This window comes from Hesperophylax consimilis, chromosome 19, assembly GCF_061612785.1.
Source record: "Hesperophylax consimilis isolate HC1 chromosome 19, BYU_Hcon_1.0, whole genome shotgun sequence".
In the NCBI taxonomy this organism is placed as follows: Eukaryota; Metazoa; Arthropoda; class Insecta; order Trichoptera; family Limnephilidae; genus Hesperophylax; species Hesperophylax consimilis.
Window position 1 is genome coordinate 5,835,519 of NC_142854.1, and position 27,522 is coordinate 5,863,040.

At 43.2% G+C, this 27,522-nt stretch overlaps 2 protein-coding genes across 2 annotated transcripts; both read right to left on the reverse strand.

The window, feature by feature from the left end:
* Window positions 1-13,291: 13,291 nt before the first annotated feature.
* LOC149414707 (uncharacterized) lies at window positions 13,292-13,993 on the reverse strand. Its single transcript, XM_089643375.1, has one exon. It carries the CDS (start codon window positions 13,991-13,993, stop codon window positions 13,292-13,294), a length of 702 nt encoding a protein of 233 aa, XP_089499501.1.
* A 17-nt stretch (window positions 13,994-14,010) lies between these two features.
* Window positions 14,011-15,795, reverse strand: LOC149414708 (uncharacterized). The gene has a single exon (XM_089643376.1). It carries the CDS (start codon window positions 15,793-15,795, stop codon window positions 14,011-14,013), a length of 1,785 nt encoding a protein of 594 aa, XP_089499502.1.
* Window positions 15,796-27,522: the final 11,727 nt, after the last annotated feature.

Genomic DNA, 27,522 nt, shown 5'->3' on the forward strand with positions numbered 1-27,522 from the left:
ACGTTTCGAGACCGGTAGACAAAAAAAACAAAATTTTAGTAACAAATGTATGAAAAAACTTTAAACTTGAACTTACGTAGGTAGGTTGAATATATGTTTGTAACTCGCTAACACCATTCTGGCTTATATTGTATTTTTATCACGAACAACTTTAACACGCAATATTTTTAACGGAAATGATAGTATTTCGGCAGCAAATGACAACCCGCGTGGATAAATAAACCACTTTAATTTTGTTTGAATGATTTGAAAACTGTCAAACGGCAAAATTCCGCCATCTCTTTCTGTTAAACGAGTCATTATGGTAGAGAGCGAGAGATCAAACCAATCCTTCTGCTCTCACCAATGAGATCTGAGCTTTTAGCCATATTATTCGTTTTCTATAAGAATTTTGAGGTGGGCGTGGCGGTTTCAAATGAGTTTCAAGGCCAAAGCTGAGAGAAATGCCCCTGTCCCGGCTTCTCTGGAATTCAACGCTCAGCTACTTGAATTCAACGAGTGGCGGCTGAAATTTGATGCCAACGCGTGTCTAGAAGTTTTGCTATGTAAGCGGACAGTTCCTACCGCTACAAGATGTCAGGAAGAGGTTTAGTTGAAGCTCTGATTGTAGATGAATGGGTTGAGTCAATGAACAACGAGACGCTCTGGATAACCTGATGACATTTAGAATTTAAACATTTAAGAACAAATTTGTCAGCGTATAGTTGACGCCTTAAATAAAGAGGAGGATCAGAACATTCTACTTGAAGGGAATTGATGGGTGACAATTGCATCGCTCCAGTTATAATTCGCAAAGATTTAGATTGAATTTTGTCTAATTTATCAAGTACATTTTTTGAGGCAGTACTAAAAAGTGGGCAGGCATAATCGAGATGGCTTCGAATAAGTGCGTTGTAAAGCAACTTAATGCAAGTAGGGTGAGCTCCCCACCAAACGCCAATGATCTGATGATATTTAAATTTTTTTCGCATTTAGTAACTAAATTATTAATATGGGAAGACCATTTAAGTTTCCTATCAAATGTTACTCCCAAAAATTTTACTTCAGAAGCGTTGGGGATTGGAGAATTTTTAAATAAAATTTGAACGGGGGGGTTTTTATGGCGGTTTGAGAAGGTGACACACTGAGTCTTTTGGATTGAAAGTTCAAGACCATTTAACGTGAGCCATGTGCAAAGGGCATTCATGGCTTCGTTAAGATATTTGACGGCGAGAGGGATGATTTTGGATGATAAGAAGAAAGCTATGTCATCTGCGAACTCAATAACATTTACTTGTGGGGGAATAGTGACATGCATATCATATGTGTATATATTATACAGTAAGGGGGACAATACATCGCCTTGTGGTAAACCCTTCCAAACAGACCTACTTTGAGGAGATATATCTGTAAGATCAATGAAAAATTTTCTATCTAAAAATAGATTAATAATAGATTGGACAAACATGGGGGGAAGGCCAAGGCCTAGAAGTTTTTTTTTCAGGATTGGGATGGAAACATTGTCAAAGGCGCCTTCTATATCTATAAAGACGGCAAGACAAACTTCCTGTTTAGAAATTGATAAATTAATATCAGTGCTGATGATCGCAAGGTTATCCTGAGTGGATTTTTTTTTCCTAAATCCAAATTGAGATGGAGAGAGAAGCTGTTTACTCTCGACAAAAAATTATAATCGGTTTTTAATTAATTTTTCATAAAGTTTACTGAGGGTGGATGAAAGAGCGATTGGCCTGTAGTTGGATCCAGAATTTGGTGATTTGTTTGTTTTTAAAATAGGGATGATTATTTGACAACTCCAGTCATCAGGCATTATACCAGTCTGTAAGATTTTGTTTAAGATGCTTAAGAAGTGGTTTAGAACATTATCATTACTATTTTTGATTATGCTGTAAGGTATACCATCTCTGCCTGGAGATGAGTCCTTGACTATTGATAAACATTTTTTAGCTCAATTAAGGTGAATGGAGAGTCTAGCCAATGATTAGACATAGGAGTATTATAGATAGGCGTTATTTCATCTAAGTTAGGTACAGAAGGGGGGGCAATTTTGTACAAGAATTCATCTATCCATTTAGAATAAGACGCTCGAGGAGATGGTGAACTGAAGGAGGATCTAAATCTTCGGATCATAGACCAAACTTCCGAAATTGGAGTGTTCGGAGATACTGAACTGCAGAAGTTGTACCACCCAAATCTTTTTTTTACCTCAATACCCTTTTGGCATTGGATTCAGCGTTTTTGTATATAAGATAGTTCTCCATAGTCATATTGTAACGATAGGAAAGAGATTTAGCTTTCCGAATTCTTACTACTTTGGAACATTCCTCATCCCATCCCGAATCTCTTGGCGTAGGGCTGAGTCTCAACGGATCGCAACATGACGCTGCTCTACCGGGCACAACACCCTGCCAGGTACGAAGGTCGTCTGCGGACGATTCCGAGTTCCGACGTCGAACTTAGGCTTGGTCAGAGGCGGGGCGCCATCGCGCCGGGACATTTAACCACGTTGCGCAGTGCTCGCCTCGCCTCGTCGGGCTTCGACGGAGGCCCCCGCGGACGGGGGCCGCCTGATAGATGTCACATTGTTTAGAGAGCCTTTCGACTCGCGGAACTCACATCATGTATCACCGCCCGATTTGCCTAGGCGGGATACGGCCTTAGAGGCGTTCAGGCCTAATCCTGTGGATGGTAGCATCGCACCACCGGCCGGTTGACCGAGTGCGTGAACCAAATGTCCAAAACTGCCGTTCCTCTCGTACTGAGCAGTATTACTATCGCAATGATCGGTCATCAGTAGGGTAAAACTAACCTGTCTCACGACGGTCTAAACCCAGCTCACGTTCCCTTTTGATGGGTGAACAATCCAACGCTTGGCGAATTCTGCTTCGCAATGATAGGAAGAGCCGACATCGAAGGATCAAAAAGCGGCGTCGCTATGAACGCTTGGCCGCCACAAGCCAGTTATCCCTGTGGTAACTTTTCTGGCACCTCTCGCTAAAAACTCTTTATACGAAAGGATCGATAGGCCGTGCTTTCGCAGTCTCTGGAGGGAGTTTTTTTAAAAGAGATTTAGTTTTAAGGGGAGGATTTGATTTATTTATTGCAGTTATGAGCATTGATTTGAAGTTATTATAGTCATCTTTGACGGAAAATGTATCGGTGGCGGGTAAATTTAGTAGGAACTTGTCCATATGAGAGTTAAATTCATCCCATTTGGTGTGTTTCGTTTTAATCTTTGTCGAAATATGAGACTTGTCCGATTGGAAAGAAGTTTGATAAGTAATGGTGATCGGGAAATGATCACTGGAGCAAGGGTCGGGGGACACCACCCACGAGGAGAGAGAAGCCAGACTAGTAGAACATATCGAGAGATCCACTGCACTGGGGTTTGTGCTGGGGCGTGAGATCCTAGTAGGAGATCCGTCATTCAAAAGGAAAAGGTCGGATTGATCTAGGAAATCCATCACACTTCGACCATCTCGGTCGGAGAAAGCAGAACCCCAGACGGGGGAATGGGCATTAAAATCGCCTAATATAAAGAAAGGAGGGCTTAGTTGACTTACAATTTGCAACCAAGTTTGTTTATTGAAGTGGGCTGTTGGGGGAAGATAGACTGAAATAAAGGATGTGTCCTTTATTTTAGCTGCAACCATTTGGAAGTCAGCATTGGGGGGTTTGATATTATTTATTGGGGAAAATGATATGGATTTTTTAATAAAAAGGGCAGCACCGCCGCCCGAACCTTCCGGGCGGTCGTCGCGGAGACAGGAATACCCTCCCACATTAAAGTGGGTGGATGGAGTAAGCCAAGTCTCCGAGATAGCAGCCAAAGAAATAAAGTTGGAATTTAATAGGTTAAGGAGATCAGATTTGTTAGAAATAGCACTTCGGCTATTCCACTGAAGTATTTTGACATCTTGAAGAGTCATTTTGAATAAATGATTTTAATGTGGAAATAATAGTAGCAGCGTTGGACGGTAGATTAGTTTGAGAAGAAATAAGGTCAATTAGAAGCATAATAAGAGTTTGGATAAATGAAGAATTGTCTTGGGAGAGTTTTTCAGAAAGTTTTAGAGAGTTCATTGAGGACGGATTATAATTATTTGCACACCCATTTGTGGCATTTGAAAGAGGTGAACCATTGGGATTTAAGAGCAGTGAGTTGTGTTGTTGCTGATCGTATCCAGGAGCCGGTTTAGAGATAGCGTTTTTGTATGTGAATTTAGTTTGAACGAGAAGAAGTTGTTCTAGAAGAAGGAAGAGGGTTGGATGAGAAGTTGCTGGATAAAGCCTCAGCAAATGATTTTTTGACAGGCGGGAATAGTTTAGAAGCCTGCAGAAAAGACAAGTTCTGAGAGGCCATAGAAATTTTAATATTTTTTTGGCGAGATTGTTTTGGGCAAGAAGTGTTGATAGCTGTGTGTGAGCCTGAGCAGTTAAAACATTTGGGTGAGTAGGAAGAAGGACATTGGTCAGCTGCGTGGTTTTCTCCACATTTAAAACATCTGGGTTGAGATCTGCATGCAGCTTTGGTATGACCAAAACGGCAGCAATTGAAACATTGAGTGGTGGGATAAGTATACATTTCAACTGGTAATGAGTTCAAGAATAAATATATATGGGAGGGAAGAGATTGACCTTCAAAGGTGATAACGACAGATTGGGAGGGCTTCCAGGAAATAATACCCTCAGAGGAGTCCTTGTAATTTAGCCTCCTGGCTTTTATGGGATTGCCAATGTGTTGGGGGGTTGAAAGTGAAGACAGAATTTCTTCAATGGACAGATCGGTCGAGATACCTCTGACCAGGCCCATGCGAGTGACATTGAAAGTAGGGATATATGCCTTGAACTTTGAATTAGATGAAATGAAGATATTTTTGATGAAACTGTTGGCAGCTGGCCCTGAGAGGAATTCGAAGGAGATTCGGAAGCGACCCTCGGCTTTTACACCTCCAGGTTTGATTGAAAGATTCTTGCTATTTGATAGGAATTTGCCAAATTCAAGAGGGTGGATGGTTTTTCCTTGCTCAGTTTTTTGGGCGTATGCTATGAATGGGCCACGGGAATGAGGAGAATAAAAGTTTGTTGGAGGAAGTTGAGAAAGTGCTGGTGGCGACTGTGAAGTCGAAGGAGAGTCAAGTTTTATTGGGGAAGAAGGAGTAAATTTCCTTTTTTTAGTATAAGTCAAAATGACAGAATCACTGTCAGAAATTTCTCCATTTTCCCCGTCTGGGGGGTCTGGAGAGTGATCTGGGGGCTTTGTAGGGGGTCCAGGAGGGAAATCTTCCTCCATTATTCACAACAGTGAACAACTACAATAATAGTATGGAAAATGACAGAAGTAAAAAAAGTTTATAAATATCTGGAAATCAGCAGCGAAAAGTGACTCCTGAAGAAGAAACCTCAAGACACAACACACTACACTTTTTTTTGCCAGAAAACAAAAAAGAATGGTAAAAAATTAATTTTAGATAGAGCAAAACAAAACAACTGATGACAGCCAAATGTTATTCACTTTTCTAAATTGATGCATTGAGAATATTTAGACAATATACAAATTCGTAATAAACTTTACTGACTGCCCGAATTGATTAAACAAAATTGATTTGAAAGTACCCACATGTCACATACTCTTGTACAATCTTTTTAATGAAAATCATGGTAAAAATAATTCAAAACAAAATGCTGGTATGAATATATACATGATTTATAAATTCTGCTAAAGAATATAGAAGTACAAGTTTACCAATCACGTACAGTGTGCCTCAAGGCAGTGTATTAGGCCCACTTCTCTTTCTAATATATATAAACACTTTATGTAACTTGGCAATTGATGGAACTATAATTTCTTTTGCTGATGATACGATAATCATCTTTGAATCTGATAATTGGAACTCAACTATGGAAAAAGCAAATAAGGGCCTAAATAAAGTAAAACATTGGTTACACGACAACCTTCTGACTCTTAATATTGACAAAACAAAATACTTACTTTTCTCCATACGCAAAGTTACTACTCCTCAAAACTGTCCTAATCTTATCATTCACTCATGCCCACAAAACCATATTACCCCTACGCCTCTCCTCAATAATTGCTCATGCACAAACCTAAAAAAATCCGACCAAATTAAATATCTAGGGGTTGTTATAGATGATCAACTACGTTGGGAGGATCATGTCAATTTCACAACAAAAAGACTCCGCAAATTGTGCTATATATTTCTCTCTCTCAGATCAATCCTGAACCTTCAAACAATGAGATGTATATATTTTGCACTTTTCCAATCAATAGCTACATACGGTATCGTGGGATGGAGAGGCTGTGCAGCTTCAATTATTAATCCCATGATCCTAATTCAAAAACTGCCACTAAGGATTATATTGAAATGTCACCCATCTTACCCTTCAGACCCACTTTTTAAAAAATTCGCAATCCTAGACATTAGACAATTATACGTTAAGACAATTCTTATACACATAAGGAAAAATGATTTAACACTCAAAACTCAACACAATATTTGCACCCGCTACTCAACACACCAAAAATGTAAAATTCCTCCAACAAAAACAGCCTTCGCCCAGCGACAGTTCTCTTATATAGCGCCTAAAATGTTCAACTTACTGAGTATTGATATTAAGACATAGAAAACTGATGATCTTTATGCCATTAGTGTACAGAACTGGTTATTTGCTCAAGGAAGGAAATATTATAAAGAATGCCTTACAACTTAATAGTGTTCTTATTTTTCGAGTAAAAATTTTATCTCTAATTTAACTTTCAACAAAAAATTTATATTACGCTGATGCGATTATTTTTATTTTCTATTATCCCAAGCATTATCTATTATTTTTATTTGTATCCTACCTTATCTTTATTTTTATCTTTATGTTTACAAGATTCACCTACTCCAATTCCTTTCCTGTATGTGATCATGTACATAATATTTTATATTCAGTATTGGTTATTTATGAAGGGAAAGAACTATTTTAAAGAATACCTGACATCATTAAATAAGTTCATTTGCTTTATTATTCTTTTTTTTTCATTTCAATTCTGTTTAAAATTTCTTTTTGAAATAATTATTTAATTTATCTTTTATTTTCATCGCTTTCTTATTTTCAGTTAAACCTATTTAACCTATACCTATTTTACTACTAAATGAATCATGTATTACATGTATATAATTATAAACAAATTTCGACTACCATAATACGGACATGTGTCTAGTGTGGTAGTCGAAAAGCATGTAAAAAACCTGTATCCTAATATATTTTTATGAATAAAGAAAATTAAAAAAATTAAAAAAAAAAAAAAAAATTATGTAAGAATAACAAAATCATACTTTGCAGAACAAATAATATCACATAAGGGAAAAGGACATGTTATAAATGTTAAGGAAGCCAAAATTCTGTTAGTTTTTCATGGGTTGTCTCAATGTTGTGAAGTCCAAATATTAGTACGTAGGTAATAGAACATTATTAAAGTAGTTTTAGAATAGATGTACACAAGATATAAAATGTTAAATTTTATAACTATATAAAATTAAAATCACCCCATCTTTAATCTTAATCCAAGAATAAAGTTGTAAAAATCATAATCAATCTTGTATTAAGATTTTAATCCAAGATGCAGACTGTTTGCTGTAAAAAATAGAACCATTTTCATGCAAGCCTGCAAGTTCCTCACCCTCTGCTTTAAAAGAAAAAAAAACATATCGCACCAGACGTCTCTAGGATCTTAGCTCGCAGCCATTCCTGGTGCGCGTTGATGTCGGGCTGCACTCCTGGTTGCTGATTAACACCTTGGGCGAGTTGCTCACCAAGCCGCGCAGGTAGTAGCGCCCCTGCGACCGAAACACCAGCCCTATCACCCTGGCACACTGTGGAAGAGATCAATGTATAATGTGTTGATGGTAGTAGCGCCCCTGCGACCAAAACACCAGCCCTATCACCCTGGCACACTGTGGAAGAGATCAATATATAATGTGATGATGGTAGTAGCGCCCCTGCGACCGAAACACCAGCCCTATCACCCTGGCACACTGTGGAAGAGATCAATGTATAATGTGTTGGTGGTAGTAGCGCCCCTGCGACCGAAACACCAGCCCTATCACCCTGGCACACTGTGGAAGAGATCAATATATAATGTGATGATGGTAGTAGCGCCCCTGCGACCGAAACACCAGCCCTATCACCCTGGCACACTGTGGAAGAGATCAATGTATAATGTGTTGGTGGTAGTAGCGCCCCTGCGACCGAAACACCAGCCCTATCACCCTGGCACACTGTGGAAGAGATCAATATATAATGTGATGATGGTAGTAGCGCCCCTGCGACCGAAACACCAGCCCTATCACCCTGGCACACTGTGGAAGAGATCAATGTATAATGTGTTGGTGGTAGTAGCGCCCCTGCGACCGAAACACCAGCCCTATCACCCTGGCACACTGTGGAAGAGATCAATATATAATGTGATGATGGTAGTAGCGCCCCTGCGACCGAAACACCAGCCCTATCACCCTGGCACACTGTGGAAGAGATCAATATATAATGTGATGATGGTAGTAGCGCCCCTGCGACCGAAACACCAGCCCTATCACCCTGTCACACTGTGGAAGAGATCAATGTATAATGTGTTGGTGGTAGTAGCGCCCCTGCGACCGAAACACCAGCCCTATCACCCTGGCACACTGTGGAAGAGATCAATGTATAATGTGTTGATGGTAGTAGCGCCCCTGAGACCGAAACACCAGCCCTATCACCCTGGCACACTGTGGAAGAGATCAATGTATAATGTGTTGATGGTAGTAGCCCCCCTGCGACCGAAACACCAGCCCTATCACCCTGGCACACTGTGGAAGAGATCAATGTATAATGTGTTGATGGTAGTAGCCCCCCTGCGACCGAAATACCAGCCCTATCACCCTGGCACACTGTGGAAGAGATCAATGTATAATGTGTTGATGATAGTAACGCCCCTGCGACCGAAACACCAGCCCTATCACCCTGGCACACTGTGGAAGAGATCAATGTATAATGTGTTGATGGTAGTAGCGCCCCTGCGACCGAAACACCAGCCCTATCACCCTGGCACATTGTGGAAGAGATCAATGTATAATGTATTGATGGTAGTAACGCCCCTGCGACCGAAACACCAGCCCTATCACCCTGGCACACTGTGGAAGAGATCAATGTATAATGTGTTGATGGTAGTAACGCCCCTGTGACCGAAACACCAGCCCTATCATCCTGGCACACTGTGGAAGAGATCAATGTATAATGTGTTGATGGTAGTAGCCCCCCTGCGACCGAAACACCAGCCCTATCACCCTGGCACACTGTGGAAGAGATCAATGTATAATGTGTTGATGGTAGTAGCCCCCCTGCGACCGAAACACCAGCCCTATCACCCTGGCACACTATGGAAGAGATCAATGTATAATGTGTTGATGGTAGTAGCGCCCCTGCGACCGAAACACCATCCCTATCACCAGAGGCGGCTCGTGACAGAATTTGCCAGCAGTGCATTTCACAAATAATGGTAACATGTAAAATAGGAAAATAAAGTGATTTAAAGGGAACTACAAACCCAGTACAAATAATTCATTTGTAGAGAAAATCCATTCGTCGCTCTTTCATTTGAGAAAATTCTTCAATTACAAGATTATTAAAGTCTGGTATAGACGAGATCAAACTTTTTTCGATGCTCATCATTGATAAAGCATTGAGACGATCTTGGGACATAGTATTCCTCAGAAATGTTTTTACACGTTTCAACGTAGAAAAACACCTTTCGCACTCGATAGTTGTCATCGGAATAGTACAAATTATTTTTAACAGTTTCACTATTTCACTAAAACACTCCACCAAGTTACACTTGTAAAATAATTGTAAAATTGATATTGCTCCGTCAGCATTCGCGAAATCATCTCTAGTTTGTTGGGATAAAATGAACTTCGGTTGCTTTTGATAAAATCAATGTTAACCGCAATGTTTTCATTAGCACTCATTTTTAAAAAGCTTTTTGCCGAGCAAAACTCGTAAAAACCGTTAAAACGTCGCGTCAATCGCCAATAATGAATATTGTCAAGTTTGCAGATATGTAGATCGCGCCGGTAACGCTAGAATATTATAACATTGTAAATTAGTTCGAAATCTGTCAATCCTAACTAATGCATTCCAAACGTTTTACGCATGTTTAAGGTTTTTGATATATATCAGGATGTTTCGGCGCATGCGCCGATAATGCACAGACCAGCTTCTATCTCCACTGCTCTAACACATCAACAGCCGTTATGGGTCTCTACCTGTCTCGTTCATTTCACGGTTCCGACCTCTAGAGACAGTGCCTATAGAAGGTACATGACATGTCTCGGGCAAAGCCGAAAATGCACGGGTTGATAAATTACACTGTTTTTCGCATGCGCGGGAGTCTAGTACAAACTTTGATTGGTAAGAAGATTATAATGATCTGGCGTGAATTCTTGGTGAGTGGATATACGAATTTACATTTCTAACGTATATCGATGTTTGGCAGTGCAGTGCACAAATGCACTAAGGCAGGGACCGCCTCTGCCTATCACCCTGGCACACTGTGGAAGAGATCAATGTATAATGTGTTGATGGTAGTAACGCCCCTGCGACCGAAACACCAGCCCCATCACCCTGGCACACTGTGGAAGAGATCAATGTATAATGTGTTGATGGTAGTAGCGCCCCTGCGACCGAAACACCAGCCCTATCACCCTGTGGAAGAGATCAATGTATAATGTGTTGATGGTAGTAGCGCCCCTGCGACCGAAACACCAGCCCTATCACCCTGGCACACTGTGGAAGAGATCAATGTATAATGTGTTGGTGGTAGTAGCGCCCCTTCCACAGAAGTATATAAGGGTCATGGGGATAGCTTTGCGACTATTTAATGGCTTGCATCAAAAGATAGTCGCTAAACTGTTTGTGTTAAAAATGTCAATTGAAAATGCAGCATCCTTAAACAGTTTAATTGTTCTGTTTATTAGTGCACTTTCGAAACTTAAACAGTACATGAGATCTCCTATGAGTATAATTGTTTTTTTGGCACGTACAAGTTGACCCTTCAACAAAGTTGGATTACAAATACTCTCTTAAGAAGTTTTCAGAGGGACTAGGAAGCACGCCTAACGCGCGCCCTCAACATTTGTACACAAATCGTTCTTGTACAAAGAGTTCAATGGCTTGGCTGCAGAATGATTTGAAGGCCTCTGTGTTTTCTCCTGGGAAAGTGCACACAAACTAAAACACACATACATAACTGAGAATTTGTCAGCAATGTTCAGTCCCTAAACCAACCACTTTGCCGACAACACATTCACTTACTACGCAGTGGCGGCGTAGGGTAGATTGGCACCCGGGGCGGTTTTGGATTGAGCACCCCTACTTAAAATAAGACACCAAATACTAAACCTGCTTACGAGACTTTATTTTACTTTATTTATAGAGACTGTACGGGCCGCACAGACGATGTAGCGGGAATGGCCGGCTGGCCGCTTCGACGCCTAGGAAGAAAAGTCGGGAAAAAGGAGGAAGAATGTGGGAAAAGGAAAAAATGGGGAAAAATATGAGGAAAGGGGAAAATGTGGGGAAATGGGGAAACATATAAGGAAAGGGATAAATGGGGAAAATATGGGGAAATATGAGGAAAGGGAGAAATGGGGAAAATGTGGGAAATTATGGGAGAAAGGTATAAGGCAGGGGGGAGGAAGGTAGGGGAGAACCTGCGCCCTGACAAAGGACGTTTCGACTATTTCAAAATGCTTCTTCTTGGTGAGCACCAGGGAGCCAGGAGAAAGAAGAAGGCCAGGTTGAAGTGAAGGTCCCAGGGCAGAGAAGAGGCTTGAAGAGGCAGTCAGGGGCAGTCCAGGAGAGATGTTGTCGAGGCGATGGTTTCTGGATCTCTGAGGAATTGTGCAATTTGTCCGCCTTTTAAAGGGCCAACGGGCCCTGCCCTGCCTTTGTTTGCGAGAGATTCTGAGAATTATTTCGAGTTCCCGGAATCTTCATAGGGCAGAGCGATGAACGCGCCGTTGTTGGGCAACGCGCTAGCGGACAAAATTGCCTGGGTCCCTTGACTGTTTCCTCAATCCGCCTGCCCGGGTCATATTTTATTTTCAGATATTTTGTGAGTTTGCACAAATAGACATTTACATATAGATATTTTAAAGGGAAGCTTTGCATAAATTTCGATTTTGTGCAAACGGCGAGTTTTGTAAAGGAAAATACGTTTGCACAAATTCAAACTTCATGCAAGTCATCCATATTTTTGTACAAATTTTGAACATTCAGGTATTTTAATTATAAGAGGGTATTTGGGGGGTCAAGCCTTTGTGTTTTGTCTATAATGATGACTGCTTGACCCCGTGGTTTTATTTATTAATCAATTTTTACAGTTTATACAAGTTTAGAGAAGGAATTTGTTGCATAAATTCGAAGATGCGCTGAGGTAAGTTTGTAAAGGAACTACCTCTGCATAAATTCAAATTTATGCAAATTAATTTAAAGTCGGTCGAGGTACAACGTCCGGTACAATTCCCCCCCCGGTGCAGTCACGGCTGCGCCTAGCGGTCCAGACGTGTAGGTCGGCGGCGTCCTCGACGTCCGGTTCCGCTGGGCCGCTGGGGGTTATGGCTCCCATGCGGCATCCGTGGTCCGGGTGCTGTCGAGGGTTGCGCGAGAGGCGCTGGTGCTGGTGCCAGTGCGGGCGCTAGTGATGGTGCCGGTGCGGGCGCTGGTGCTGGTGCGGGGAGGATGATGGCGAGTTTTACAGCAGGGCGGGTGTACGTCCCTGTGGCTGTTTGGACCCGGGCTGTCCTCACTTGGCCGTCGGCAGCTGGGATGGCTTCGACGATACGTCCGCGCGGCCAGCTGTTGCGTGGTAGCGCGGGGTCTAGGATGACCACCAAGTCACCAGTTTTGAGGGGGTCAGTCGGGTGGTGCCACTTCTGTCGGGCGCCCAGGGTGGGGAGGTACTCACGGAGCCACCGCCTCCAGAACATATCGGCGAGTTGTTGGCTGATACGCCACTGGCGACGGAGACAAACCTCTTCCTCCTTGCTGTCGTAGAGCGACAGATGTGGGCGGTTCCCGGCAGACCCCATGAGGAAGTGATTTGGGGTGAGGGGCTCTTCGTCCCGCGGGTCGACAGAGACATGAGTCAGTGGCCGATTTTTGACCACAAACTCAGCCTCTGCCAATGTTGTGCGCAGGGTTTCCTCCCTTGGCGCCCTCTCCTTTAAGGTGGCGCTTAGGGCTCGTTTCACCGAGCGCACCAACCTTTCCCAGGCTCCCCCCATGTGGGGACTGACGGGGTTAAGAAGCGCCACTCGATGCCCTTGGTAGTCATGGCGTCCGTCATCCTGTCATCCTGCTGCAGGGCTGCCGTGGCATCCCGAATTTCCGCGTCCGCACCACGGAAGTTTGTCCCACTGTCCGAGTACAACACCTTGGGCTGACCTCTTCGGGCGGTCATCCGTTGTAAGGCCATAATCGCCGAGTCGGCAGACAGCGAGACCGCTAGCAGGTGAATAAGGCTCCATAGCGCTTCTCCCGATGTCTGCCAACGGTGACCTCCATTGGCCCGAAGTAGTCCAGTCCAAAGTGTGTAAAAGGGCGGACGTGGTACCTTTTCGTGGTAGTGGCGGATCAGCAGTCGGGTGTATGGATCGGTGCCATCCAAGATCACGGGGGTCTTCGCCACGCTCGTTCTTCCGGTGAGCTCCCTCAGCCGTGAGCCCATCCGCAAAACGTCATCAGGTCCGAGGAAGGGGGCCAAACTGACGAGACGACTGGCGGCAGGTAGCCCCTGGCTAAGACAAATGGTGTGCAGGTCAGTGGAGAAGGCGTCTTCTTGGGACCTTCTCACCCATCTGCGTTCCGCCTCCGTCAGCTCGTCTGCTCGTAAAGAGCCTTCAGGGGGTCGGCTTAGGCCCGTCCGACAGCGCCTGATGAAGCGTAGCATCCACGCTGTAGCCCGGATCAGCCGGTGCCATGAAGAGAACCTCTCAACCAGAGGTAGGGCCTCTCCGGCTGTGGCGATGTGCCCGATGTAGTGTCGGGGCCGGGTCTCGAGGGTCTGGTCGTGCTGAGGGTGCGCTCCTTTGACCAGTCGCTCTCCGGTGTGGTGAGGAAAGCGGGGCCGTTGAACCATCTTCTTTGGAGAAACAGGTCGGGCAGCTCCAAGTCCCGGGTGCCGATATCGACCGGGTTCTGCTTGGTGGGAACCCACCTCCAATTGGCTATGGAGGTGAGTTCATCTATTTCACCCAACCTGTTGGACACGAACGCAGAGTACGTGCGCGGATCGGTGCGTAACCAGCACAGCACTGTGGTCGAGTCCGTCCAGAAGATGGTTGAAGCTATCCTCGCTTGGATCTCCAACCGGATGGTTCTGGCCAATCTAGCCGCCATGAGTGCGGACTGCAGCTCAAGGCGGGGTATCGATAGCGGCTTGAGAGGTGCCACCTTGCATTTGCTGGCGATGAAGGTGGCTTTTAGGGTGCCCTGCACTTCCTCCACGAAGTAGGCGATGGCACAGTAAGCTTGCTCCGAGGCGTCGCAAAAGAGGTGTAGGGTCACGCTGCTTGTCCTCTGTTGGAGCGACCGTCGTGGGATGGAGACGCTGCTTTCCTGGAGCAGGCTCATCCAGTCCCTCCAGCGTTCGGCGTGCTCCGAGGTGATGTGGTCGTCCCATCCAACGCTTGAACGCCACACGGCTTGCAGTAGGATCTTCGACCGTATGGTGAGGCAGGAGACGAAGCCCACCGGGTCGAAGATCTTCATCACGATGGAGAGGAGCTGCCGCTTTGTAGGCCGTGTGGCTTTTTCTGGACTGGCCGCTTCCAGGAAAGTGTAGATGAAGCGGTCGGTAGATGGGTCCAGTCCCAGGACCCTCTCGGTCTCGCTGCTCCCGCTGATGATTGCTACCGTGGAGGTGGCGCGGTCTTCAGGGGGTACATCGGTGATGGCGTTCAGGCTGTTTGAGGCCCAGTTCGTAAGGTGAAACCCTCCCTTTGCAAGGAGGGCCCTTACGTCTCGGACTAGGGCAGCAGCTTCGTCAGGGTTGTCCACTGCGTCCAGGTAGTCGTCCATGTAGAACCGTGAACGAATGGCTGCTGCGGCGGCGGGGTACTGGTGCTCGTACTGACCGGCCACCCTGTCCCGCACGTACTGGGCACTGCTGGGCGAGCAGGTAGCCCCAAACATCATGGACGCCAGCTGGTAGGTGTCCGGCTGTTGCTGGTCTGGTGACCTCCATAGGTAGAGTTGGGAAGACTGGTCCTCTTTCCTGATTTGGATTCTCAGGAACATCTCCTGGATGTCGGCGGCGATGGCTGTACCGCCTTCCCGGAACCGGAGGATGTTCCCCAGGAGAGAGGACAGCAGGTCAGGGCCAGTGAGCAGTTTATCGTTTAATGATGTCTCTCGGCATCGGCTGGCGGCGTCGAACACAACCTTTATCTTCTCTGGCTTGTTCAGGTTGGTGACGGTGAAGTGGGGAAGATACCACTTCCGCGGGGCAGGGAGCGACGCCTCATTGGGGGAGAGGCGTCTGGCGTAGCCTTTGGCGACAAGCTGTGTCATCTTGTCGTTGAACGCCGCTGCCAGGGTTGCGTCCGTCGCGAGCTTCTTCTCGAGGGACTGGATCCGCTTCAGCGCACACTGCCGGTTGTCGGGTAGTGTGGCGTCAGGGTGTCTCCACAGGAGGCCAGTTTCCCACCGCCCAGAAGGTAGGGGGCGAGTGGTTTTTGCCATTAATGCCATGGCCTTTGTGTCCATGGCATTGACTCTGGCCGCAGACGTGACGCCGAGGGAGTCGACGGCAAAGTTGGATGTTACCAACTCCCTCAGGCGGGCATCTGCAGCGGTCTCCGACTGGAGGGCCAGTGTGGTAGCTGGCCCGTCATTGCTGAGGCTCGAGCCTCCGTGGGCGATCCACTCCAAAGCGGTCCGTGACACTATCGGGTAGTGCTATTCTCACGGACCTCTCTAGATACAATAAGGTGGGTATTATCCTGTCCGATCAAGAGTTTTGGGGTGACGCGTCTTCCAGGAACGCGCTGCTCCGGCAGGCTCAGGTCAGCTACTGTGTGGGCGGTTATGGTGAAGGTGGGTTCCAGTCCAGCGCCCCGGATCGTCAGCTTCACGCGTTGGGAGCGGGCGTCGGAGGTGCACATCCCCTTCGCCCCGTGCAGCCGCAGACTGTGTACTGGGCCGTGTGCACTGATCTGCGTTGCGGTGTCGGCGTCGATGAGGGTGATGGTGGATCCCTCATCCAGGAGAGCGAACGTCGACACTTCCCCGTCCGTGGGCCCCCGCAACACAACCGGCACTATTTTTAACAGCACGCGGCTGTCCACTGCCTGGCGTCAAAGATTCACCTCCGCGACCGTCTCCCGGTGGAGCAGCCAATGATGCGGGTAGCGGCACTCACCCACACCACACCACACTGTCTCCTTGCAGTCCCTGGAGTGGTGCGGCTCCAGGCACTTGCGGCACAAATTGTTGGTGCGCACTGTCTCCCACCGGAGGGAGAGCGATTTAGAAATGAACTCGCGACACTCCCGGGTTTTGTGTAGCTCACCGCACTGAGCGCACGCACTTTTCACTTTGTTCGCTTTTTTCACTACAGGCGGTGGTGGGCGGTTGGCCTTCAGGAAGGCTGCCAGCTGGAGGATGGTGGACTGGGTTGTTTGCCCCAGCATCCGCAGCTCCAGCAGCCAGGCCATCCTCAACATGCACGGCATCTTGGCGGTGATGTCGGCCAGCAGGGCGGGGTTGGTGAGGTAGCCTCCCGTCCTCAAGTCCCGCAGGGAAGCCACCAGGTTCTGGATGGTCCCGGAGAAGTCTGCGATCTCCTCCAAGGTGGCTTCGGCAGACAGGAAGGGCAACTTCCTCACCTTGTCCAGCATGAGGTTGGCGATTGAACCGGATCCGCCGTACCGCTCCTCCAGGGTCGCGATGATTTCTGGCACGCGGTCTGGATTTAGCAGGAGCGAATAAACACTGTCCCTCGCCTTCCCCTTGAGCGCACGCTGCAACCGTATCAGGTTCTCGCTCAGCGTGAGCTTGCAGGTCGAGGTAGATTGCTCATACTGCGCAATCCAGGCCGGCCATTCGAGGGGGTCGCCTGAGAATGTGGGGAGGTCCTTGGTGGTGGACTGCCGGGCGATGAGGGCGGTCATCCGAAGGTCCTCCTCCACTGAGGGACGAGGGCTGTCCTGGGCGCGCGTGGAGCGGATGGCGTCAGCCAGCAGGGTGCCCAGCTGTGCCAGGAACGGGTCGGCGCCTTGTCGGACCCACTCGCTGGTGTGATGGGCAATCTCATCGGCGGTCGGCTGCGGGGGAAACAGCGGCGAGAAACTCTGGGATGAGGCGCCAGGGTAACCGGTAGGAGGTGCGCCAGGGTGCTCGCCAGGGTAAGCACCAAGATGCGCAGCAGCGGGCGCAGCAGTGGGCCCACCAGGGTGCACGGCAGGGTAGGCAGCGGGATGCGCAACAGGGGGCGCGCCAGGGTGCTCGCCAGGGTAGGCAACGGGAAGCGCACCAGGGGGCGCGCCAGGGGGCTCAACAGGGTAGGCGGCAGGAGGCGCGCCAGGGGGCGCACCAGGGTAGGCGACAGGAGGCGCACCAGGGGGTGCACCAAGGTAGGCGGCAGAGGCGCACAAGGGGGTGCACCAGGGTAGGCGGCAGGAGGCGCACCAGGGGCCGCACCAGGGTAGGCGGTAGGAGGCGCACCGAGGTAGGCGGCAGGAGGCGCACCAGGGTAGGCGGCGGGAGGCGCGCCAGGGGCCGCACCAGGGTAGGCGGCAGGAGGCACGCCAGGGGCCGCACCAGGGTAGGCGGCAGGAGGCACGCCAGGGGCCGCACCAGGGTAGGCACCCGGGTGGGTGCCAGAGGAGTCCGCCCCTGACAGGTACAAGGCCTATCAACGCCAACCCGTCATCGTCTGCAATCGATGCCATCGAGAATGAACTGAAGACCGCTCCGGTACACCGGAACGTCCCCATACACGCTACCGACGTACGGTTGACCTACGCAGGTAGACCTTCAAAATTAACCTCTCCGATAGACCGTTACGCCGTAACCGCTCCTGAGGTAGTATATATGAAAAGTTATGCACCCCCCACTCCGCGGTGAACAGGGGAGGGGGTCATTTTAATTACGGAGCTGCCTAAACGGGCGGATGACAGCTGTCAATTCAGTACAAAGAAATGGAATTTCGTGGCAGCTCTCTAATTCGTCTGACTCCTTCCCCTACCATAGGAAGAAATATTTTATAGCGTCGTGTGACAGTAGGAAAGATAAGCGCTCGCGGATCAAAAGATATCTGCTTGCGCTTTTATAGCTGTGTGTGACGCAGGTCTTATTTGGCCCCCCCCCCCTTTACGCCGCCACTGTTACTACGCAACGCTTTTTACTATGGATGTCTTCGTAACATTTCATACTTAGAAGAGGTGGAATGTTTTTATTTTTTTATTTTTATTTTTTATTATTTTTTTTTTAAATACATAAACGGCTATACTGCCTTTTATAAATAAACATATAATAGAGTACAAAGTATGAAAAATATTATCATTACATTATAGTAGTTTTAAACTTAAAAATAACATACAATTATTTTGTGTATCACAACCAAAAATAACAAAAAAAGAACAATGAGAAATATCATCATTTCATTTCAACATGTCCATATTGCGTATATAAAGTTACATTATGGAAAAATAATTTTTGAGTACATGTTTATATTGCTCTAATTTTAAGAAATAAATGTCGCCGATGTTGGCATGTTCATTTCCCAAAATGTGTAATCGACTGATTGGTGAGTAATAATGTGATAATGTATGTGTGTTATTATAGTAGAACGGTAGAGTCAGTCTATTGTTAGCGCGACCAGGGCAATGAAATCGTATTAGTTCTATTATCTATTATTAAATCAGGGGTATCCAGGACCAAGTGAATTATTTTATATAATATTAATAGATCACAGATTTTTCTGCGATCTGATAAATTTACGAGATTAGTCCAGTTCAATAACAAATTATAGTCCACGGATTCTCTTGGAATACCTAATTTAAAATTAATATACCTAAGGAATCTATGCTGGACTTTTTCAATCGCTTGAATATGAATATTGTAATGTGGAGCCCAAATCGTATAGTTATATTCCAAAATGCTTCTAACTAGCGTTATGTATAAAATGCGAATAGTATCAATATTACAAAATTGTTTGGTTATTTATTTATTTATTTATTCATTTTTGGGAAAATCAACAGTTTACATTTTTACAGATTGTACATAAGTAAAATAGCCAAAATAAAACCAATTACGGATTTCCTCCTTGTGACTTTACGTAAGACAGCATTAGAAGAAATAATTAAATTTATGAGAAATGTGAAGTTATAATTATATAAAATAAAAGAATTGTATAAAATAATAGAACAAAATAATACAACAAAAATAAAGGGGAAAAAAAACTAAAATTTATATAAAATAAAAGATTATCGATACATTGGTAACCATAAGAATACAAACAATATTGTGCATATAAATCGTATCATAACCATAACCATAAGAAGACAATGTTGTGCATATAAATCATACCATAACAGGATTATAAATATATAAATGCTAGAAACATAAACATCAGAAACATCAATTCAAGAAACATCAGTGAAATACTCTTTTAAGGTCATTTTATATTTAGTAAATTCGCAATTGAAGATGTCGATATTGAATAATATGTTATTGTAATTATTACATATTCTGTTTAGGCAAGAATTTTGTCTACAGTTCGTTTTGCTTTGATCGATTTTAAACAGGATAGAAGACCTAATAATAAATCCTAAAATCTTCATTGATCTATTAATAATATTAGTTATATGGCTAATAAATGTAAGTTTTGAGTTAAAAATAATACCTAGATCATTTATTGTTTATGAGTTTAATATAATTTTATCAAGATTGTATTCATAAATTGTCGGTTTCTTTATTTTATAAAATCTTATTATTTGACATTTACTTATGTTAAGTGCCAGTTTATTGCATATACACCAATTAAACAAGTTGTTTAAATTTTTTTGTAAAATTAAGCAATCAGAAATATTTTAAATTTTTTATATAATTTTAAATCATCAGCAAATAACAGGATATCAACATCGGAAAAAACGTCTACAATGTCATTAATAAATAAAATAAACAGTATTGGTCCTAAATGGGAGACCTGTGGCACACCACTAGTGGCAGAAAAGGCATCAGATATTACGTCATTTAACTTTACAAAAAGTTTCCTATTTGTTAAATAACTCTCTACCCATTTAAGAAAGTTCCCGGTTATACCCATACTCCTTAATTTATTTATCAATATTTTATGACAAACTTTATCGAACGCCTTGCTGAAGTCAGTATATATCGAATCTACTTGACATTTATCTGCAAAGGCATTCGCTATAAAGTTTTCATATATTAGTAGATTTGTAAGAGTTGATCTATTCTTCATGAAACCGTGTTGAAACCTTGTTATAATCCCATTTAATTTAAAACTAATTTTATCCAAAATAATTTTTTCAAATAGTTTTGGAATAGTTGACTGTATACACACAGGTCTATAATTGCGTATATCGCATTTGTCACCTTTTTTAAATATGGGTGTGATGTAACTATTTTTCCATGCAATTGGAAAATATCCCGATGACAATGAAATATTAAAAATTAAATAGAGGGGATACGACAAGGCACATGTATACAGTGTTTCAATAGAATTGGTGGTATTTTGTCAGGACCCGAACTTTTTTTTATATCTAATTTGTTAATATGGGTTTTAATTTCATTTATATCGATGTGAATGTTAGAAATTTGTAAATTGATGTTAGATGAAAAAAAAGGAATTTCACTATTATCAATTGTGTTGTCATATACATCTTATATGACGTTGAGTCAGACGTGTAAATTAGAAAGGTGAAAGGGAACGGAACAATTTGGGAGGCGGGTATAGGTACTGCCGCCTCGGGAACCATTTATTGGATAACTACCAACCCTGCCATAGGTCACCCCAAGTGGTGTGCTACGTTTGGTGACTTAGCAGGGGTGCCCACCTACTGTGTGGCATGCCAGATTGAGAGATACTGAGACCTTTTGACTTCTCCAACTATACTCTCTGGATGGGAGACTCTTGCCCTGCAGTGGGAGGGATGGATTTATACGTTTGTCACTCCGGCACACTTTTACCCCCAGATTCCTAACCATCCATCATACTTCCTCTCCTTCCTTTCCCTAATAAGTACATCCGACGCCGATCCGCTTGATTGTTCCATATTGCGCGTGCTAATGTCTTCTTTAGGAATTACAATGAGGTTTGTCGTACTTGATTCACTGGTTTTTTCTTTGTTGGTATTTTCTCCAAGAGTGGTCATTTCATTTTTTGTTCAAACAAATTAACATCCACCAGTAATACATCAAAAATCTATGAAATGAACATAAACCAGGTTCCCACTCTACTTGCTGAAAACCCTGACAAAATTCTTGATCACGTTAATAATTTTTTCACAACCATTGGATCAAAATTTATAGAATTGGTCGCTTCATTTAAAATTTGCCACATTTTTTCTGGGATTATCGTTACATGCTTCTATTTTATTTTTATAGTAGGATTCTTTTGTGGTGTTAATGATATTTTTGAAAATGTTTCTATATCTTTTGTACTATCGTAGTTTGTGTAGGTATATCATAAGGATTTTGCTTAAGTTTTTTATGTAATTCGTCTCTTTTTCTTATACAGTTTATAATATTCTGTGAGATCCAAGGCTTGATGTGTATATTCTTATGTGAAATTTTCTTTACAGTTTTTTTGGTATTGGACACTATGTTATGTTTGATAATATCAATGAAGCTATCCGACGCATCGTTTGGGTTGTCACTATTATGTAATTTATTCCAATCAGTACATTGCAAGTTTTGTTTAGCGGCATTCCAGTTTGTTTCAGATTTTTCTATTGTCGTCGGTCTATTTCAAGTTTTTCTTTCTTTTTTTGGTTTATAGCTAGGATTGTTGTAAAATTATCAGTTATTGTTGATTCGTAAATGACAGATTGGGTATGTTTTTTTAGTTTTACTCATAATATGGTCAATACAGGTTTTGGAATTGTTAACTATTCGAGTGGGTTCATTTATTAGGCTTTTGTCTGTAGATATTCATTTTTTTGGGGATGAGCGTTATGTAGAATGTTGATGTTTAGATTTCCAATAAGAAATAAGTTTTTAGTTGCTTTTTGTAAAAAGAGTTCCTCATCCGAGGTGTAGCGTGTTCTATTACATTGAAGTTACCCACCGCTTTCCCACCCCGGTATAGGTGACTTATGGTCACCCCTTCGGAGTTCTCGCAAGAATCTAATTTTTTTGAATAAACGGCTCTACAATTTAAAGTGAAGTTAGACCTTCAATGTCCCCGCATACAGTGTTAGGAAGCGGTATGCAAGCGCTTACAGATGAGTGACTACAATGGGTGTTATGATCAATGAATACTTCTCAAAAATTTAAAACAAGAACAAATAAACATAGAAAATCAGGACAAAGTTAGAAAGCGTAGAATTCACAGTCTATTTGCGAGAACAAAAAAGGGAGAAAAAAGAAAAAGGAACATATTGTACCAAAGTATCAGCAACCTAATGTAAAGAAAAGAGATGAGAAGTACATGGTAAATAAGAAGAAAAAGAAAAGAAAAAGAGACATGATCAGTAACCATCGCGAATATCGTGTGGTCACCGAATTCAGGTGAGCTGTAAGCAAAAGAAAAAGAAAACACAAGATAAAAGTGGTTCAATGCCTCGCAGCTGGCAGTCCCGAGGATGGATTGGTGGTGGTTGGGAAGACAAATGCAGGTCCAAGTGCCGCTCCCCTAAGCCGACCTCGTGGTGGTGCCCAGAAGAAAGTGTATGGATGATAGGCAGAGGCGGATTTGCCCTTAGGCCTATGTAGGCCCGGGCCTAGGGCGGCCAGATATTAGGGGCGGCCAATCGTGACAAAAAAGACACAGATGATAACAAGAAATTTCTTCCTAAGTACCTAAATATTCTACGTACGACATAGCGATATGCAAGAGCGTGTTCACACACAGCACACAGCGCGCCCCCATGCCCCGCAGCCGCCCTCGCCACACCTATGATGGGTACTGAGAAAGGGGCGGCTACATGGTCTGGGGCCTAGGGCGGCCAAGACTGTAAATCCGCCTCTGATGATAGGGATTGACCCTAAAGACCCTAGGGGAGAAAAGCGTCAGGAAGTCGGAGGCAGGGAGGAAGGCACCCAGGTCAGCACGGACTTCCCTCTGAACCACAACCACCCAACTCCATTCTGACGAGACGGAAAGAAAATATTCACACTGAATACCACAATACTACGGGCGAAATTTCAATTCCCCGTTACAACAATAATAAATTATCCGACGCTTCCTCCACAAGAAAAATACAAATGACTTATCTTTGCCTTCTGATAGTCCTTTTCTCGACTATCCGGATCCTGATTTCCTTGGATAGCTGCGGTTCACAGCCCAAAACGACCAATGTCTCCTGACTTGGCTCCAGGGATAATCTCCGACGCTGTGCACGGGGCCTGACTTCCGTGGATAGCTGTTGTTCCAGCCCAAAAACGACCAATGTCTCCTGACTTGGCTCCAGCGATAATCTCCGACGCTGTGCACGGGGCCTGACTTCCGTGGATAGCTGTTGTTCCAGCCCAAAAACGACCAATGTCTCCTGACCTTGGCTCCAGGGATAATCTCCGACGCTGTGCACGGGGCCTGACTTCCGTGGATAGCTGTTGTTTCCAGCCCAAAAACGACCAATGTCTCCTGACCTTGGCTCCAGGGATAATCTCCGTTGTGCACGCCGCTGCAAAGATTTTTGTTTCCGATAACCCTTTCCTCGGCTATCTGGAAGATTCTTGTTGTTTACGATAACCCTTTCCTCGGTTATCTTGGATTTCGGTATTTTATTTCTGCTGCACCGTCCTTTCACGGTGACAGAAAAATTGTTCCTTTTGTCCTCGGCTGTAGGTAGCCAACAAAGTCGGTGTGACTTAGTTCCCTCTGCTCTTGTAGAAATAAAATCTGTATCCGATGGCTGCGCCACTGTGATGTTCTGTTGTCGGTAATTATTACTGTTATTGTTTCCAGGACTTTAAATGAAACTCACGGCTCGTTATATTATTAAAACTCTCAAAGGTTCATTACAGATTTGTTTACGATAAATGATTACTACAACCGAGCTTGTACAATAGACTAATAGAGGATGATGACGTCAGTTCGCTAGTGGGGTTATTTCTCGTCTGGCGGCGGCCAAGCTATACTGCCGTCCGCGTAAACCGATCGGAAATGCTCGGCGTTCCCGAGCAGTTCTGAGGGCTTGACAGTGTTACCATCCATACACTACAGTTTTATATCACATACGCCTCACAGATTAATTCCTACAGTATTCTACTTACATCCTTTCTCTGCCAGTTACATAATATGTAATACACATATATTCATACCTGTATTTTTGTAAAAATCTTTGAATGTAAACTAATGTTTCATTTAACCCATTAGCCCAGCACTCTGTCTCAGTAAAACTTGTCTGACATTGTAGATCTCCATCCCATTTGAATTTGAATAGAAATTTAAGGCTCGATTGGAAAAATATTAGTCATTTTATAAAAATTCTAAAAGATTCCTAAATTCTCCAGTCTTTCAAAACATGTAAATGAAAAAGTTTTACCTTACAATAAAACTTATATTATGTACTTAGCTTTATTTAAAACCTATAAAGTGAGATAAACATTACCATTTTGCAGCCAAATCGACGTTTCTTACCAATTTATTACCGTTTCTTACCAACAAAGGCACAGAAAACTATTATAAAAATAATTTTTAGGCTTCCTCTAATAACTGACTCGAACTCAATCTTTAATATTATGAACGTGTTTGATGTTCGGCAGACATACGCAAAAACAATACTCACTCACCTATACACAAATAAACATACATACTACGAAAAAAGATCTAATACTCGCTGTACTCGAAGCAATAACAAAGACTTACTTCAAATTCCTGTAACGCACACTACTTTTGGACAACGAAACTTTAGATATCTTGCGACAAGACTTTACAACGTTCTTTCTGATAAAATAAAAACATGTCATTCACAAAAAAATTTCAAAGATAGCGTAAAAATTTGGATCAAAAGTAATGATAGGGCCTTTACCGGTGCACTCATCCAAATTCGCAGCTATTGATGCAACCTAATTATTGTATGTATTTTTATATAATTGTAGGTATATTATCAGCACTATAAACGAACTTGGTAAATGTTGTATTGATATTGATGCTACCTAACTATTGAGTGTTCGTATTGTTATATAATTGTAGGTACGTTATAGTACTATAAATAAAAATTGGTAGATAGCTGCCTCAACACGAGGATTAAAGCGAAAGAAGCTAATTATAAATTCGTGTGGATGCGTAATGGTAAAATATTTGTACGTAAAGATGAAAACTCAGCGCATGTAGTGGTGATTCGCAACCAGGACTCGTTAGCTTCGCTTGCCTGATTCCTATTTTGTTTAATTTCAATTGGTATATTATCTGTGAATTATGTATACTGACATGGACAACCTAAGAATTTATTACCAGAATTGCAGGGGTTTAAGAACTAAACTTAGTGAAGTTTTTCTAGAAATACTTAATAACAATTTTGATATTATTATTCTAACTGAAACATGGTTGAACGACTCTATATCTGATGCATAAATTTTTGGCTCGCGTTATAATGTTTTCAGAAGGGACCGAAACAGTTCTTCTAGCCATAAAAGTGACGGAGGAGGTGTATTGATAGCCGTTTTACAAGAGTACCAAACTAACCGCTGCAAGCATTGGGAAAGTACCTTGGAAGACGTATGGGTGACTATCAAATTCAGCCAGAACAAATTAACGGGTGCGCCTGTTCTCACATTGCCGGAGGATTGGGGGCGGAGCTACGAAGTTTGCCGAGTGAACACGAAGGCTCAAAGCGGCTCGGAACTACGAAGTTTGCCGAGTGTACACGAAGGCTGGCAACAATCAACTTGATTTTGAATAATTTGTTTGAAGTCTTGAAGTTTGACTGTGGTTTGACGTTCGAAAATCTCTCAAGTATGAGGGAGATTTTGAGTTGAAAGAAACGAAACATGGAGAGAAACATTTTTTTTTAACCTAACCTAACCTAACCTAACCTAACCTAACCTTCTACTTCCTGGTTACGAAACCATTACTAGGATAGGTTATTGTACTTTTTATTACTAACCTCCAACTTACCTAGCTCTGGTAGTTTGTATTGATATTTGAAGGTTATGTTTGTATTATTTAAGCTTTCTGCCAGAAGCCTGACCTCACAATTGTTATTTAATCTTATATATTCTAGGTTTTCCGAATAAAATCACAAAGTAGAAGAAATTTGTGTTTAATCCGTGACCTATCATGATATTCCTTTACGATAGGCCTACTTCACTAGTAACTCTTAAGATCATTTAAACTTGAATGCACTACTTGTATTTTTATGACAAAGTGCCTTCTTCGATGTAATTGTTATGCAGTCTTATGGAGAAATAACAACCAACCAAGAAAGCCAAGTTCTCATTGTCACAGGTTTAAATTTGCCGGGCAGATATGAAGTGAAGTTCGGATTTCGTAGCTCCGCCCCCAATCCTCCGGCAATGTGAGAACAGGCGCACCCCAAATTAACGAGATGTCTCTATATCTGTGCTCTTTATAAACCCCCCCCCGTTGCTTGTTGATAATTTTGAATACCTTTTTAAAAAAATTAGCAATGTTATGGAAGGCGTTGGTGAATCAAATTTGTTAATTATAGGAGATTTCAACCTGGCAGGTATTCGTTGGACCCGCAATGAGCCTAACCAGACTCATTTCTTATCTCCAGAAAATTATAATAATGACATCGGCAACCATCTTGTGAACTTTCTTGCCCTAAATAACCTCAATCAATTCAATGACATTGTGAACAGTAACGGTATAATCTTAGATCTCGTTTTATCCAATTCACATGAACTACAAGTCAGGCAAAGTACCGATATCTTAAGTCGCATTGATGTACATCATCCACCCTTAGAGATTGATTATAGTTTTGATTTCAAATTAACAAAAATGCTAAAAAATAAAACCTTACTTAAATATGATTTTAATAAAAATGATTACATTCAATTCAATAGGGAATTAAAAGAACTAAATTGGGCATTACTTTTACCTGAATTCATGTCGGTAGACAATATGGTGTCTATATTTTACACTCATCTGAATCGTATAATTGAGAAATGCGTAACCAAAATTGTAAATTGTAATAAGCAGTATCCCCACTGGTACTCACCAGACTTAGTTAAACTTATTAAGGAAAAAAATAAATTTCGAATTCTCTATAAAAAATATAAAAATCCTCGTGATAGAAATTCTTACGAACTCTTACGCACCCG